This window comes from Nerophis ophidion, linkage group LG26 (genome assembly GCF_033978795.1).
Source record: "Nerophis ophidion isolate RoL-2023_Sa linkage group LG26, RoL_Noph_v1.0, whole genome shotgun sequence".
NCBI classification, from domain to species: domain Eukaryota; kingdom Metazoa; phylum Chordata; class Actinopteri; order Syngnathiformes; family Syngnathidae; genus Nerophis; species Nerophis ophidion.
Window position 1 is genome coordinate 6,287,894 of NC_084636.1, and position 17,640 is coordinate 6,305,533.

Genomic DNA, 17,640 nt, shown 5'->3' on the forward strand with positions numbered 1-17,640 from the left:
TCTTTATCATTTTTTTTTAACCCAAAATGCTTTGTTCTGATTAGGGGGTACTTGAATAAAAAAAATTTTCACAGGGGGTACATCTCTGAAAAAAGGTTGACAACCACTGCACTATATTGTATAAAGCAGTGGTCCCCAACCACCGGGCCGCAGAAGAATATTTTTTATTAAAAAAATAAATAAATAAATGTTGTTTTTTTTTTTTTTAATTAAATCAACATAAAAAACACAATATACACTTACAAATAGTGCACCAACCACAAAAAACTCCCTTTTTCATGACAAAAACGTCCCTTTTTCATGACAAAGAAGAAAGAAAAAAAATTGTCCACCCTTGAGGGGCGTGGTTGGGGGCGTGGTTAAGAGGGGAGGAGTATATTTACAGCTATCCATCCATCCTTTTTTCTACCGCTTATTTCCTTTGGGGTCGCGGGGGGCGCTGGTGCCTATCTCAGTTACACTCGGGCGGAAGGCCGGGTACACCCTGGACAAGTCGCCAACTCATCGCAGTATGTGTAGAAATTAGGGGTGTGGGAAAAAATCGATTCGAATACGTTGTGCGATTCAGAATTGATTCTCATTTAAAAAAAATTTTTTTTATCAATCCAACAAACCACTACACAGCAATACCATAACAATGCAATCCAATTCCAAAAGCAAACCTGAGCCAGCAACACTCAGAACTGCAATAAACAGAGCAATTGAGAGGAGACACAAACACCACACAGAACAAACCAAAAGTAGTGAAACAAAAATGAATATTATCAACATCAGTATCAATATTAGTTATAATTTCAGCATAGCAGTGATTAAAAATCCCTCATTGACATTATCATTAGACATTTATAAAAATAATAAAAAATAACAATAGTGTACAGTGGCTTACACTTGCATGGCATCTCATAAGCTTGACAACACACTGTGTCCAATGTTTTCACAAAGATAAAATAAGTCATATTTTTGGTTATTTTAATAGTTAAAACAAATTTACATTAATGCAATCAGTTGATAAAACATTGTCCTTTACAATTATAAAAGCTTTTTAAAAAAAAATCTACTACTCTGCTTGCATGACAGCAGACTGGGGTAGATCCTGCTGAAATCTTACGTATTGAATGAATACAGAATCCTTTTGAATCGGAAAATTATCGTTTTTGAATCGAGAATCGCGTTGAATCGAAAAAAATCTATATATTATCAAATCGTGACCCCAAGAATTGATATTGAATCGAATCGTGGGAAACCCAAAGATTCGCAGCCCTAGTAGAAATCTTTATTAGGGTCCGCCCTGCAATGGCAAAGGACATCCATGTCCTTTGCCATGCAAGGACCCTATTGAATCTGCTGCGTTTTATTATTATTATTATTGTTTATTCCGCACCTTCTCACCCTAATTTGACCCCCTTAACATGCTTCAAAACTCACCAAAGTTGACACACACGTCGGTCTACTGGGACAGCCCAACATATTAAGCAACCATACCCCAAAAATGAAAATTGCAAACTAGCGCCCCCTAGGAAAAAAAAAAAAACAGACTGCTTGTAACTTCCGTCAGGAATGTCGTAGAGACATGAAACAAAAACCTCTGTGTAGGTCTGACTTAGACCTACATTTCCAATAAAAAATGTCTATACCCAAAATCAACAGAAATTTTGCAAAAACTCATTCAAAGCAACATTTTCGCAAAAAAATGCAATTTTTGCCTCTTTGAGCTGCAATTTGACCCCCTTAGAATGCTTCAAAACTCACCAAACTTGGCAGACACACCAGGACTGGCAGAAATTGCGATCTAATGAAAAAAAAAAAAAAAAAAACTCAAAATTGCGCTTTAGCGCAATTTTTCAATAAAACACAGAAAAAACTGCTTCCAGGAAGAAAACACAGACAAAACTGCTTGTAACTTCGGGTAGGAATGCCGGAAAGACATGAAACAAAAACTTCTATGTAGGTCTCACTTAGACCTACATTTTAATAATTGACAGCTAGCAGAAAAAATCAACAGGAAGTTGGCAATTACCCCTTCAAAATAAAAGTTTTGTGAAAACCCGTCACCTTTCTTCAAAAGTTATCTCCTCTGAGCGCGTTTGTCGTTTCGGCTTCAAACTCGCTCAGGAGAGAGTTTGGACCCTTCTGATTAAAAGTATAGATCAAAGTTGTGATAAGTTTTCAGGTTTTGATTTTACGCGCCTTCAAAGAACCCCTGCGAAAATTTTCCAAATAATTTTCCTTTTTACCTCTTTGAGCTGTAATTTGACCCCCTTAAAATGCTTCAAAACTCACCAAACTTGGCACACACATCAGGACTGGCAACAATTGCGAGCTAATGAAAAAACCAAACCCCAAAACTCAAAATTGTGCTCTAGCGCCCCCTATGAATACAACACAGACAATACCCTAATTTGACCCCCTTAACATGCTTCAAAACTCACCAAATTTGACACACACATCGGTATGGAGCGGCAGACCAACATATTAGGTAACCAAACCCCAAAAATGAAAATTGCGCGCTAGCGCCCCCTAGGAATATACAAAAAACAGACTGCTTGTAACTTCCGTTAGGAATGTCGTAGAGACATGAAACAAAAACCTCTGTGTAGGTCTGACTTAGACCTACATTTTGATAATTGGCATCTTTCAGTTAAAATCAACAGGAAGTTGCCAATTACCCCTTCAAAATAAAAGTTTTGTAAAAAGCCGTCACCTTTTTCCAGACAAAACTGCTTGTAACTTCTGTTAGGAATGTCGTAGAGACATGAAACAAAGACCTCTATGTTGGTCTGACTAAGATCGGGACTCGGGACACGGCGGCGGCGGCGGCGGCGGCCAACGGCGGACCCGACCAACGCTGCTTGCAGCTTTAATTTATAATTGAATCACTTGTTTATTTTTTTTAACAAGTTTTTAGTTATTTTTATATCATTTTTTCCAAATAGTTCAAAAAAGACCTGTAACGATTGCCGGGCATTGTGATGCGGGTTCGTTCTTCCAAGGATGCAGTTGGGCTAGAACACAACGTGAAGGTAAGAAAGGATTGATTTATTTAACAAATGATAACAGACTTAGTCAAAACAAACAGAACTAGCATGGGAGCTAGAAAATAACTAAAAGCGCTAGCTCGGGAGCTAGGGAAATAACCGACAAACTTGCACAGGGCACAAAAGGCAAAACAAAAACTACTGGCATGAGAGCTAGAGGAAAACAAATGCATAGCGCGAAAGCTAGCAAGTAGAAATATGAAATAGGAATCGTTACTGAAGTGAAACACAAACTGCGTGAAACACTTACTAGGCTGCGAGAGTGAATGAACAGAAAGGGCAGGACGGTGATTAGCAAAAACAGGTGTGCGTCGAAAGCAAGGGGCAGGTGAAACTAATAAGCTACTATGGAAACAGACTAAACAAGGAACTAAGGCAAACATTGGCAGACTATAATACACAAACGGAACAAAACCAGAATATGAGATGATCCGTGCAGCGGATCATAACAAGACCACTACAAATGAGCAATATTTTGCACTGTTATACAATTTAATAAATCAGAAACGGATGACATCGTGCTGTATTTTACGTCTTTATTTTTTTTTTTTCAACCAAAAATGCTTTGCTCTGATTAGGGTGTACTTGAATTAAAAAAAATTTCATAGGGGGTACATCTCTGAAAAAAGGTTGAGAAACACTGCTCTGAAAGCCGTATATATTATTGTCACATATGCATGCACAGTAGATGGCAGTATTGTCCTGTTTAAGAGTGTCACAACATTGCTGTTTACGGCAGACAAACTGCTTTACGGTAATGCGCTGGGAGGACGTTAATGAAACTGCCTGACAATAAACCCACATAAGAAACCAAGAACTCGCCCTCGATCATTCTACAGTTATAACGTCATTGGGCAGGCACTCTGTTTATATTGTGGGAAAGCGGACGTGAAAACAGGCTGGCGTGGCCTCCAGCTCCGCCTGAATTTCGGGAGATTTTGGGAGAAAATTTGCCCCGAGAGGTTTTCAGGAGAGGCGCTGAATTTCGGGAGTCTCCCAGAAAATCCAGGAGGGTTGGCAAGTATGCTCACATACAAACTTTTAGTGCCATCCCATTCCTAACCCATAGGGTTCAATATGACCTTTTGCGGCTATTACAGCTTCAACTCCTCTGGGAAGGCTGTCCACAAGGTTGCGGAGTGTGTTCATAGGAATTTCCCACCATTCTTCCAAAAGCGCATTGGCACGGTCATTGGTGAGAAGGCCTGGCTCTCAGTCTCTTTTCGAATTCATCCCAAAGGTGTTCTATCGGTCAGGACTCTGTGCAGGCCAGTCAAGTTCATCCACACCAGAGTCTGTCATCCATGTTTTTACGGACCTTGCTTTGTTCACTGGTGCACAGCATACTTGCCAACCTTGAGACCTCCGAATTCGAGAGATTTCAAGTATTTACTTTATTTATATATATATATATATATATATATATATATATATATATACATACTGCAATGAGGTGGCGACTTGTCCAGGGTGTACCCCGCCTTCCACCCGATTGTAGCTAAGATAGGCACCAGCGCCCCCCGTGACCCCAAAGGGAATAAGCAGTAGAAAATGGATGGATGGATGGATATATATATATATATATATATATATATATATATATATATATATATATATATATATATATATATATATATATATGTATATATATATAGTTAATAAATATATATAATAACAATAAAAAATACTACTAAACAATAGAATGGAGTGTGTGACCAAAATACAAGAGTGTGTGGTATAAGACTATGTGTGTAATTGATTGTCGTGTATTACTGTGATGTTGAGGAGAGCGAGAGGAGGGACAAAGCAGTAGGATAGTCCATGAACGGGCAAATGGATCGAGGGTGGGAGCGAGGCAGCGTAGTCCGTGTCCGAGCAGGGGTCGAGGATCGAGGAAGGCAGTCCAAATCACAAAAGCGTACCGACAAGAGACGGGGAGACTCGGGAAAGCACTGCGGGAGAACAAACAAGGACGTCAGACATGGAGGGAAAACGCAGAGAGAAACAGAGAGAGAGAGAGAGAGAGCATAAGACTTCGGCTTACGGTACACCATTCAGAAATTAAGTTCCCGCCAGAATCCTTGGGTCCACTGGTCTTTTATTCAGCTCCCTCTCATCAATTACCAAGTGCGCTGATTGCTGATTGCCTACAGCCTTGCCGTCATGTGGCCGTGACGCGGCCGTGGGCGCGTCCCGAAGTGCGGCAGGCAGAGCGCAAAGATAAGGGCTCATTTGAATGCGCCCTGGCCGTGAAAATGACTTTAGGTTGTGTTGAAGAATTTCGCGGTAATCCACCTTTTTCCTTGTTCCATTTAAAGGCCTACTGAAACCCACTACTACCGACCACGCAGTCTGATAGTTTATATATCAATGATGAAATATTAACATTGCAACACATGCCAATACGGACTTTTTAGTTTACTAAATTGCAATTTTAAATTTCGCACGGAAGTAACGATAAATAATAAATAAATGGGTTGTACTTGTATAGCGCTTTTCTACCTTCAAGGTACTCAAAGCGCTTTGACACTACTTCCACATTTACCCATTCACACACACATTCACACACTGATGGAGGGAGCTGCCATGCAAGGCGCCAACCAGAACCCATCAGGAGCAAGGGTGAAGTGTCTTGCTCAGGACACAACGGACGTGACGAGGTTGGTTCTAGGTGGGATTTGAACCAGTGACCCTCGGGTTGCGCACGGCCACTCTTCCACTGCGCCACGCCGTCCCTAGGTATCATGTTGAAACGTCACGGTATGATGATGCGTGCGCGTGACGTCACGTATTGTAGAGGACATTTTGTTCCAGCACAGTTCCCAGCTATAAGTCGTCTCTTTTCATCGCATAATTCCACAGTATTATGGACTTCTGTGTGGCTGAATCTTTTGCAATTTGTTCAATGAATAAAGGAGACGTCAAAGAAGAAAGCTGTAGGTGGGAAGCGGTGTATTGCGGCCGCTTTTAGCAACACAAACACAGCCGGTGTTTCATTGTTTACATTCCCGAAAGATGACGGTGACGCTTTACTATGGAACAGAGCAGTCAAGCAAACACGGTTGGATTGGACCACACACAAAAAGTACAGTGTATTATGCGGCGATCATTTCGAAAGATTGTGTTTCCAAGAGGGTCCTTTGCGAAGGGCAGAGATGGGCACCACCCATCGACTGGTGCTGAATAAAAGTGTGGGCTGACCTTCAGGTTGTACAGGTACGACCATATAATCTCACTAAAACACTAGTAACACAATAAGCAGATAGGGGATTTTCCAGAATTATCCTAGTAAATGTGTCTAATAACATCTAAATCGGGGCTTCACGGTGGCAGAGGGGTTAGTGCGTCTGCCTCACAATACAAAGTTCCTGCAGTCCTGGGTTCAAATCCAGGCTTGTGATCTTTCTGTGTGGAGTTTGCATGTTCTCCCCGTGAATGCGTGGGTTCCCTCCGGGTACTCCGGCTTCCTCCCACTTCCAAAGACATGCACCTGGGGATAGGTTGATTGGCAACACTAAATTGGCCCTAGTGTGTGAATGTGAGTGTGAATGTTGTCTGTCTATCTGTGTTGGCCCTGCGATGAGGTGGCGACTTGTCCAGGGTGTACCCCGCCTTCCGCCCGATTGTAGCTGAGATAGGCGCCAGCGCCCCCCGCAACCCCGAAAGGGAATAAGCGGTAGAAATGGATGGAACATCTAAATCGTTCCCACTGTATAGTCTTTTTTCTTTCTTTTTCTAGTCCTTCACTCTAACTTTCCTCATCCACGAATCTTTCATCTTCGCTCAAATTAATGGGGAAATCGTCGCTTTCTCGGTCCGAATCGCTCTCGCTGCTGGTGTCCATGATTGTAACGATGTTCAGATGTCAGAAGCTCCACAACCCGTGACGTCACGCGCACATCGTCTGCTACTTCCGGTAGAGGCAAGGCTTTTTTTATTAGCGACCAAAAGTTGCCAACTTTATGGTCGATGTTCTTTACTAAATCCTTTCAGCAAAAATATGGCAATATCACAAAATGATCAAGTATGACACATAGAATGGACCTGCTATCTTCGTTTGAATAAGAAAATCTAATTTCAGTAGGCCTTTATAGCAAAAAAGGCCCAGAGCATAATACTACAACCAACATGCTTGACGGTAGGCCTGGTGTTCCTGGGATTGAAGGCCTCACCTTTTCCCCTCCAAACATATTGCTGGGTATTGAGGTCAAACAGCTCCATTTTTGTTTCATCTGACATCACATGGACAAAGATAAGACCTTTCTGGAGGAAAGTTCTGTATGTATACTTTTGTTCACATTTTCAGTAGACCCATAATGAATTCATTAAAGAAGCAAAATTCGTCATTGTTTTTTCTGAGTAACAAGTATGTGCTCCAATCCCTCGGTCACAAAATAATAAGAGATGTAGAAATGATTGGAAATTCAAGACAGCCATGACATTATGTTCTTTACAAATGTACGTAACATTTTGACCACGACTCTTTATGTGTAGTGTCTGTAATTCTAAATGTCTCATCACTTATGTAGTATGTAGTATGTAATTCTAACTCCACTCAGTGGGTCAAAGTCTCTAAGAGGGATGTGGAAAGAAGTGATGACAGTGATCATTGTTCTCCACAAGGGGGCGCCAAAGCATTCATGCCGTAAGGTCCCGCCCAACACCCTGACCCACAATTAAAATATTTAATTGGTGTCGGTGTCCTGCTAGACACCGACCTCTATTTAATAATACAACTTTAACATTTGACAACCAAATAATAAAACAAGGTGACTCGGTAAAGAATCTGGGTATTACCTTCGATCCAACTCTCTCCTTTGAGTCACACATTAAAAGCGTTACTAAAACGGCCTTCTTTCATCTCTGTAATATCGCTAAAATTCGCTCCGTTCTGTCCACTAAAGACGCTGAGATCATTATCCATGCGTTTGTTACGTCTCGTCTCAATTACTGTAACGTATTATTTTCGGGTCTCCTCATGTCTAGCATTAAAAGATTACAGTTGGTACAAAATGCGGCTGCTAGACTTTTGACAAGAAAGTTTGATCACATTACGCCTGTACTGGCTCACCTGCACTGGCTTCCTGTGCACTTAAGATGTGACTTTAAGGTTTTACTACTTACGTATAAAATACTACACGGTCTAGCTCCAGCCTATCTTGCCGATTGTATTGTACCATATGTCCCGGCAAGAAATCTGCGTTCAAAGGACTCCGGCTTATTAGTGATTCCCAAAGCCCAAAAAAAGTCTGCGGGCTATAGAGCGTTTTCCGTTCGGGCTCCAGTACTCTGGAATGCCCTCCCGGTAACAGTTTGAGATGCTACCTCAGTAGAAGCATTTAAGTCTCACCTTAAAACTCATCTGTATACTCTAGCCTTTAAATAGACCTCCTTTTTAGACCAGTTGATCTGCCGCTTCTTTCTCCTGTCCGATGACCATGGATGAAGTACTGGCTGTCCAGAGTCGAGACCCAGGATGGACCGCTCGTCGGGACCCAGGATGGACCGCTCGCCTGTGTATCGGTTGGGGACATCTCTACGCTGCTGATCCGCCTCCGCTTGAGATGGTTTCCTGTGGACGGGACTCTCGCTGCTGTCTTGGATCCGCTTGAACTGAACTCTCGCGGCTGTGTTGGAGCCACTATGGATTGAACTTTCACAGTATCATGTTAGACCCGCTCGACATCCATTGCTTTCGGTCCCCTAGAAGGGGGGGGGGGGGCTGCCCACATCTGAGGTCCTCTCCAAGGTTTCTCATAGTCAGCATTGTCACTGGTGTCCCACTGGATGTGAATTCTCCCTGCCCACTGGGTGTGAGTTTTCCTTGCCCTTTTGTGGGTTCTTCCGAGGATGTTGTAGTCGTAATGATTTGTGCAGTCCTTTGAGACATTTGTGATTTGGGGCTATATAAATAAACATTGATTGATTGATTGATTTAGCAAAGATTGGAGCATTGGATGAGGAGTTTGTTGTCAACCTTTTGGGTTGCTGAAAAATGGGCGAGGGAGACCAAGATTGCTGACTTCCTGTTTGGTTTCAGATATCCTTGAAGTCCTTGAGGTTTTTTTACGCACGTCCTCCAGCCAAAGCAGGCCTAGAATCAATATTCCATCATATTGTTATGATTTATTAACCTACTGAGGCACCAATTACTTCACATCAAATATTACACTGTGAATTGTGAATTATATTTATATAGCGCTTTTCTCAAGTGACTCAAAACGCTTTACATAGTGAAACCCAATATCTAAGTTACATTTAAACCAGTGTGGATGGCACAGGGAGCAGGTGGGTAAAGTGTCTTGCCCAAGGACACAACGGCAGTGACTAGGATGGCGGAAGCGGGAATCGAACCTGCAACCCCTCACGTTGCTGGCACGGCCACTCTACCAACCGAGCTATACCGCACTCTGAAATATTGCATCATTTGTGTGTTTGCCATGTAAAAAACTAAGTTTTCTTTGACAAAAAGGGAATAAAGGAAAGAAAAAAGAAACACGAATACTTATAATTCATATTTATAATCAATGGATAGATCTGAAGTTGAATGTAACAAAAAGACAGGTATGACTTATTTTGGATCTCCAAGAAATTGAGCTGGATTATTTTGTTTCAAACTGTCGTTGCACACAAAGGATAAGGTTAGGTGGGATTTACCCTGGATAACCTGTAGAAGGGGCCTTAGGCTATACATTCTGCCGCCCTCCGGCTGGTTACATGCCTCTTGATCTCTCCTCCGGGTGTTCTTTGGCTGCCGGTTGTGTCGCTCCAGTTTCCGCAAAGTCTGGCCTGTCCATCCCCATTTTTGTCTCAGGATCTGCCGGACTTCCTCTCAGCCATAGTTCCTCATTCTTACTCCAAACGGCCACCTGATCCCAAAGATGCGTTTTAGACAGTAGTATGTAAAAGGGGAAGTCTGTGTCATGGGAGAACCACTTGTGCAAAGCCGAACATTCAAGTACCTAGGAAGCACAGTGACAGAAAATGCCAAGCTTGATGATGAGATCATACTCAGGATGGGGAGAGCGAGGACCGTGTTTGGGAAATTAAGGGAAAGACTGTGAAATAACAGGCATGTGTATAGAGCAACTGTGCTAACTGTACTTTTGTACGGTGCTGAAAGTTGGACTTGCAAGTCAGGAAACTTCACGCCTACATGATGCGCCACCATCGGGCCATCATTGGCATCTCTTAGAGAGACAAAAATCCCAAACACAGAGGTCCTAAGTCGTGCTGGACTGCCAAAACGAACCTGGGATGGGTCGGACAGGTAGAGAGAATGAGCCACGAGCGGCTCTCTCGGAATCTGCTCTACTCACATGTGGAGGAAGGGAAACAAAACCGAGGGAGGCCAAGGCTACGGTACAAGGACGCCGTTAAACGGAATTTGTGGTAACTGAAGATCGACACTGCAACCTGGCAACCGTGGGCAAAAGACAGGGCTGAGTGGAGGTCTACCTGTATGATTTGACCGAAATGAAACAGTCATTGTCGCTATGATGATATGAAAGTCTGTATTCGTGGTTGGTTGGTTACTTTCCATACCTACCATTGTTGCCTGTTTGACTGATTGAATTTGATTAACCATTTGCTAACATTTCACACTGGACACTCATCAAAGTATGAATGGTTCCTAGTATTGGTTAGTACTCAAGCCTCTACTGGTTGCAAGTCAGGAAACTTCACGCCTACATGATGCGCCACCTTCGGGCCATCATGGGCATCTCCTGGAGCTGGAGAGACAAAAATCCCAAACACAGAGGTCTTAAGTCGTACTTGACTGCCAAAACGAACCCGGGATGGGTCGGACAGGTAGAGAGAATGAGCCACGAGCGGCTCTCTCGGAATCTGCTCTACTCACATGTGGAGGAAGGGAAACAAAACCGAGGGAGGCCAAGGCTACGGTACAAGGACGCCGTTAAACGGAATTTGAGGGAACTGCAAGCTGGCAGCCGAGGGCAAAAGACAGGGCTGAGTGGAGGTCTACATGTATGTTTTGACCGAAATGAAACAGTCATTGCCGTGCCCGACAGACTGCTTTTAATGATATGAAAGTCTGTATTCTTGGTTGGTTGGTTACTTTCCATACCTACCCTTGTTTCCTGTTTGACTGATTGAATTTGATTAACCATTTGCTAACATTTCACACTGGACACTCATCAAAGTATGTATGGTTCCTAGTATTGGTTAGTACTCAAGTCTCTACTGGTTGCAAGTCAGGAAACTTCACGCCTACATGATGCGCCATCATCGGGCCATCATGGGCATCTATTGGAGAGACAAAAATCCCAAACACAGAGGTCCTAAGTCGTGCTGGTCTGCCAAAACGAACCTGGGATGGGTCGGACAGGTAGAGAGAATGAGCCACGAGCGGTTCTCTCGGAATCTGCTCTACTCACATGTGGAGGAAGGGAAACAAAACCGAGGGAGGCCAAGGCTACGGTACAAGGACACCGTTAAACGGAATTTGAGGGAACTGAATATCGACACTGCAACCTGGCAGCCGAGGGCAAAAGACAGGGCTGAGTGGAGGTCTACCTGTATGATTTGACCGAAATGAAACAGTCATTGCCGTGCCCGACAGACTGCTTTGATGATATGAAAGTCTGTATTCTTGGTTGGTTGGTTACTTTCCATACCTACCCTTGTTGCCTGTTTGACAGATTGAATTTGATTAACCATTTGCTAACATTTCACACTGGACACTCATCAAAGTATGAATGGTTCCCAGTATTGGTTAGTACTCAAGCCTCTACTGGTTGCAAGTCAGGAAACTTCACGCCTACATGATGCGCCACCTTCGGGCCATCATGGGCATCTCCTGGAGCTGGAGAGACAAAAATCCCGAACACAGAGGTCTTAAGTCGTACTGGACTGCCAAAAAGAACCTGGGATGGGTCGGACAGGTAGAGAGAATGAGCCACGAGCGGCTCTCTCGGAATCTGCTCTACTCACATGTGGAGGAAGGGAAACAAAACCGAGGGAGGCCAAGGCTACGGTACATGGACGCCGTTAAACGGAATTTGTGGTAACTGAAGATCGACACTGCAACCTGGCAGTCGAGGGCAAAAGACAGGGCTGAGTGGAGGTCTACCTGTATGATTTGACCGAAATGAAACAGTCATTGCCGTACCCGACAGACTGCTTTGATGATATGAAAGTCTGTATTCGTGGTTGGTTGGTTACTTTCCATACCTACCATTGTCGCCTGTTTGACTGATTTTGATTAACCATTTGCTAACATTTCACACTGGACAATCATCAAAGAATGTACGTGTGGAAGGCGGGGCGTGGTCCACGCGTCGCCTGTGGGCAGGTCATGCGCAGGAGCCGGCTGGAAGCAGATGACAGGTAAGTGGATACCTCAGCTGGAACGAGTTATCTAATCACCTGTCTCTTTATTAGCAGCGTTGGTGACCACAGATGGGGCGGCAAAGACAGAACAGGGAAAGACGGCTGGGCTGAAAAGCACACGAACGAGAAGTTGAGACGTTGAGAGAAAGAAAGACAGTTTGCTGGAAAAAAATAAAAAGACTTTGTAAACTTGGCGACCGGCCTGGCTGTGCTCTATCGGTCCAAAAAGAACCCCACGACACAAGACCGCTACATTTGGCGCCTAACGTGGGGCCCTCCGTTACTACCTGTTGGGGCGCGCCTTCAGTCTCTGTTGGGACCACAAACCGCTCCATTGGCTCCACCGGATGAAGGATGCCAACGCGCGGATCACCCGTGGTACCTCGCATTGCAACCTTACAACTTCCGGGTGGTCCACAGGCCGGGCACGCACATGGCCGTGGCCGACTTCCTCTCTCGCCCTTCTATGCAGGGGGGTGGGCGGAAGTGGGCGCGGCCGGACGGCTGCCCGGCCTGAGTCTGACGGTGGATACATGTGGAAGGCGGGGCGTGGTCCACGCGCCGCCTGTGAGCAGGGCATGCGCAGGAGCCGGCTGAAAGCCGATGACAGGTGAGTGGATACCTCAGCTGGAACGAGTTATCTAATCACCTGTCTCTTAATTAGCAGCGTTGGTGACCACAGACGGGGCAGCAAAGCCAGAACGGGGAAAGACGGCTGGGCTGAGAAGCACACGAACGAGAAGTTGAGACGTTGAGAGAAATAAAAAGACTTTGTAAACTTGGCGACTGGCATGGCTGTGCTCTGTTTGTCCCAAAAGAACCCCACGACACAAGACCGCTACAGTACGGTTTCTAGTATCACTTAGTACTCAAGGCTCCTCCAAATTTGGTATGGTATCGGAAGTGGAAAAAATGTATGGGGATTAACTCTGGTGGCAGTTAGCTATGTTGATCCATAGCCTGTCATAGATCATACTTGCCAACCTTGAGACCTCCGAATTCGGGAGTTGGGGGCGAGGGTTTGAGGTGGGAGGAGCAGGGTTGGGGGGTCGAGTTTGGTGGTAGCAGGGGTGTATGTTATAGGGTTCCGGAAGAGTTAGTTAAAAGGGGTTCTGGGTATTTGTTCTGTTGCGTTACGGCGTGGATGTTTTCCCGAAATGTGTTTGAGGAAAATCGTACGTGACAACAGGTTAAAGAGTACGCTAAAGGCACTGCCTTTAAGGCAGGCCCCCAATATTGCTGTCCGGTAGAAAATCGGGAGAAATTTGTGAGAATAGTTGACCCGGGAGATTTTTGGGAGGGGCACTGAAATTCGGGAGTCTCCCGGAAAAACCGTGAGGGTTGGCAAGTATGTCATAGACAGGTGGGTGGACACCGAGCCAGGTCAGTCGCTACATGCTGGTCAGTTCTGGTGGAAGATGGCAAAGCACAGAATACATCCAGTCCTTCCAGGGAGAAGAGTTTATTGAAGATTTCAGTGACACAGGATGAAACAACGCTACAAGGACTTCCTCTTGACTCACTGACCACCGGCAGTGGTCCCCTCGAGATGGATCACAGTTGACTTGCCACACATGATGTGAGGAGAGAAAACCTAAGACTATATTTCAAAACATGCACAGAAAATGCTCTGTTTTCTTTGTCCAATTTCTTATTAAACGTTTCTTCAATGCCAGGAAACATTACCGTGGTTCCACGACAAAAATCTGCTCATATTTACCCGTCATGGACCAGCACCGTATTTGGACTTTTAGGGTATGTTTGAGGTCCCACCCTGATGTACCATGCATAGTGCACACATGAACATTAGTCACGTCTTCTTTGAAGTCCTGTGTTTGGTTGTCAGACCAGGGTGGAGACCTTCTAGAACGTCATTCTGTTGCTCTTGTTTCCTTTAAACACCATCACCGGTGTTCTAAATCCTCCTTTGATATCATACCATTTGTTGCGTCAGGAATCTACGTCCAGAAGGCTTGTGCAAAATTACAAATTGACTTGGGAATGACCCCCAAATTCTATTGAACTGAGATTGCGAACCGGAAGTAGAACTGCAATTTCGTTTTGAATCGAAATAAATCAATTTTTTTAAATTTCAGGATTTCAAGCATGACTGTTTTACATATTTCATGGGAATATCAATTACAGCAAAGGGTTTTCATTCAAAATCAAGTCATGCTAGGTGCTAACATACTAACAGTTGACATAGGATGATAACAATGACTATGTTAGCATATTAGTCAATTTTGTGGGTATGCACCTCAAAGTCATGGATATTGTTACTAGACGCTATCTTGCTAGTGTTGTAACTGTTAATATGCTAGCATGCTAACTGTTAAAACCATACATAGTTTTGTAGGTATCATACTAAAACTGGTTCCTTGGTGCTACCTTACTAGCATGCCAACAGTTATCATAGAGGATGCTAACAGTTAGTATTATTGAGTAATCCTATCGGCGTAAACTTAAGTCATTTCTATCGATGCCAGGTGCTATCTTGCTAGCATTCTAACTGTTACTATGTTAGCATGCTAACCGTTGAAATTTTACCCAATTTTGTTGGCTTTAAAATAAAAGTCATGACTACGGTTACTTGACAATATCTTACTAGCATGCTAACAGTTATCATAGAGGATGCAAACATGCAATCCTGTTAATATTTTAGCCAATTTTGTGTGAACCTAAAAGTCATGGATATTGTTACTAGACGCTATCTTGATAGCGTTCTAACTGTTAATATGTTACCAGGCTAACTGTTAAAATCTGCCACAGTTTTGTAGGTATCAAACTAAAACTGGTTACTTGGCGCTATCTTACTAGCATGCTAAGAGTTATCATATAGGATGCTAACAGTTAGTACGTTAGTATTTTGGCTATAGGTATGAACCTAAAAGTCGTGGCTATCGTTGCTAGGTGCTATTTTGCTAGCATGCTAACTGTTAGTATTTTCACATGCTAACTGTTGAAATTGTACCCAATTTTGTTGGTGACTATGGTTACTTGACACTATCTTACTAACATGCAAACCGTTTTCATAGAGGATGCTAACAGCTAGTATGTTAGTATTTTAGCCAAAGTTATCTGTATAAACCTAAAAGTCATGGCTATTGTTGCTAGGTGCGATCTTGCTAGCATGCTTTGTTAGCATACGAACTCTTGAAATGTTACCTATGGTATCAAAGTACAAGTGTAGTGTACAGTAAAGTAGCACATTTCTCAGATGGAAAGAGTGGTTATACAGAAACTTATAGGTTCCTGGTACAAATCTAGGTTCTGGCATTCTAGTCACTGCCGTTGTGTCTTTGGGCAGGTCACTGAAGAAATGCGAATGAAAAACGGTTTCTTTAATCTCAATGGGGCTCTTTTGTGTAAAAGTACATCCAGCCATCCATCCACTTTCTACCGCTGGTCCCTCTCAGGGTGGCTGGAGCCTACCCCAGCTGCATTCGGGTAGAAGGCAAGGTACACCCAAGAGCAGGGGTAGGGAACCTATGGCGCTAGAGCCAGATGTGGCTCTTTTGATGACTGCATCTGGCTCTCAGATAAATCTTAGCTGACATTGCTTAACGCGATAATTATGAATAATTTCGCTGGTAATCACAGTGCTAAAAATAACCTGCAAAATACAAAACATTCTCATACATTTAAATCCATCCATCCGTTTTGTACCGCACCAGTTCAAGAAGTCACATTAATGGTAAGAAGTATTTTATGTCACAATGGCGGGGGGGGGTGTTTGCTGCGAGGTCGTTCTCCCAGGAAGGCAGACGGACTACTCGGGACATGGCATTTAGGTAAAAACATGATTGAATTTTAACAAAAAAAATATACAAACAAAAATCGCTCACAGCGGAGGCACAACTTGGGCTAAAGAACAAAGCTAACGCATAAACAGACTAAGAACATAAATCAAACAAAACTTACTTGGCATGGCATGAAGCACGAAACTATGGCAAGGCATGAAACAAGTCAGCACAGGGCGACTGACTGGCAAAGACGAGCTTAAATACTGCCTCTGATTAATGCTCGGGAAGCAGGTGAGCGGGCATTTTGTCCACCAGAGACAGGTGGACAAAATGAGTAACCAAGGAAACCAGACAAGGGAGTGGAAAAAAACAGGAACTTAAAGAGTCCAAAGGACAAACAGCACATGGCCAAACAAAAACATGATCAACAGACATGACATTTGGTTTATTATTGGTTAGCTTCAGAATAACAATGTTATTAAAAAGAATAAGAGACTTATCATACTCTAAAAATGTTGGTCTTACTTAAAAATGCACACATTTAGTTGTATTCAGTGTTAAAAACTATGATATGGCTCTCACGTGAATACATTTTGAAATATTTGGCTTTCATGGCTCTCTCAGCTAAAAAGGTTCCCGACCCCTGCCCAAGAGTATAACAAAAAAACTGTTAGCATGCTATCTGTTAAAATTTTAGCCAATGTTGTCCGTGTCAAACTAAAAGTCATGAATACTTGGCGCTATCTTACTGGCATGTTAGCATGTTAGCATCTTAACTGTTAGCTTTGTAGCTTTTTTAACCGCAATTTCTATTAAAATTGCATTGTCTGGTACGTTTATTGCGAATGTGTAGAAGGTGTTTTAAGATTTAAGTCGAAATCTTTGCTAAATGTTTTCAATTATTCCTGTTACTTGGCTAAAACACATTAAGTTGCTTAAAAATCCACTTCCGGTCCTTCCGATTCGAATTCTATTTGAATTAGGAATTTTACACGAGACTTCAAGGCCTGGCTCGATCGCATTTTGTGCGTCCACAAACATAAGAATGACAATTTTAAACACGTTGAGCATGTAAATATAAACCTATCTCCCACTTTATTGAAGAACGGATGCGCAACCAAAGTGGTTCCTGTCGGGTTTTTTGGCAGAAATTGTGGTTTCGTTAAAACACTGTTTCTTCGTGTGCATTTTTCCCTATTTTATGGCGTTAAAGACACCAACTCGCACACCAAAGAAGGTTTACCACGGGGCCTGGAGGCCAGGGAGTTGTAGGTGGTGTGAGAACGCTGGAGTCACTGGGGCACGACTTCCTTCAGCGAGGCCAAGGCCGAGTGGATGCGCACGTGAAGCCTGTTCTCAAAGTCGTAGCCTGTGAAATCCTCCTGGAAACATTTGTTGAGGAGTGAATTAGGACGGTGGTCAATGAGAAAATAACGCTCGCAACAACACTTCATCATCAACGGCACAGAAGTGGTGATGGTAAGCAGCACTGAGTTCCTGGGGGTGCA

The 17,640-nt window shown here is 43.4% G+C and overlaps 1 protein-coding gene across 2 annotated transcripts in view; it reads right to left on the reverse strand.

The window, feature by feature from the left end:
• Nucleotides 1-13,835: 13,835 nt before the first annotated feature.
• Nucleotides 13,836-17,640, reverse strand: part of LOC133543490 (tetratricopeptide repeat protein 39C-like) — a 42,705-nt gene continuing 38,900 nt past the window's right edge. For both annotated transcript variants that reach the window (XM_061888077.1, XM_061888076.1), the window contains one exon: nucleotides 13,836-17,514. In XM_061888077.1, the coding sequence (XP_061744061.1) occupies nucleotides 17,425-17,514 (90 nt within the window). In that variant the 3' untranslated portion in view covers nucleotides 13,836-17,424. The remainder of the gene's footprint in view (nucleotides 17,515-17,640) is intronic.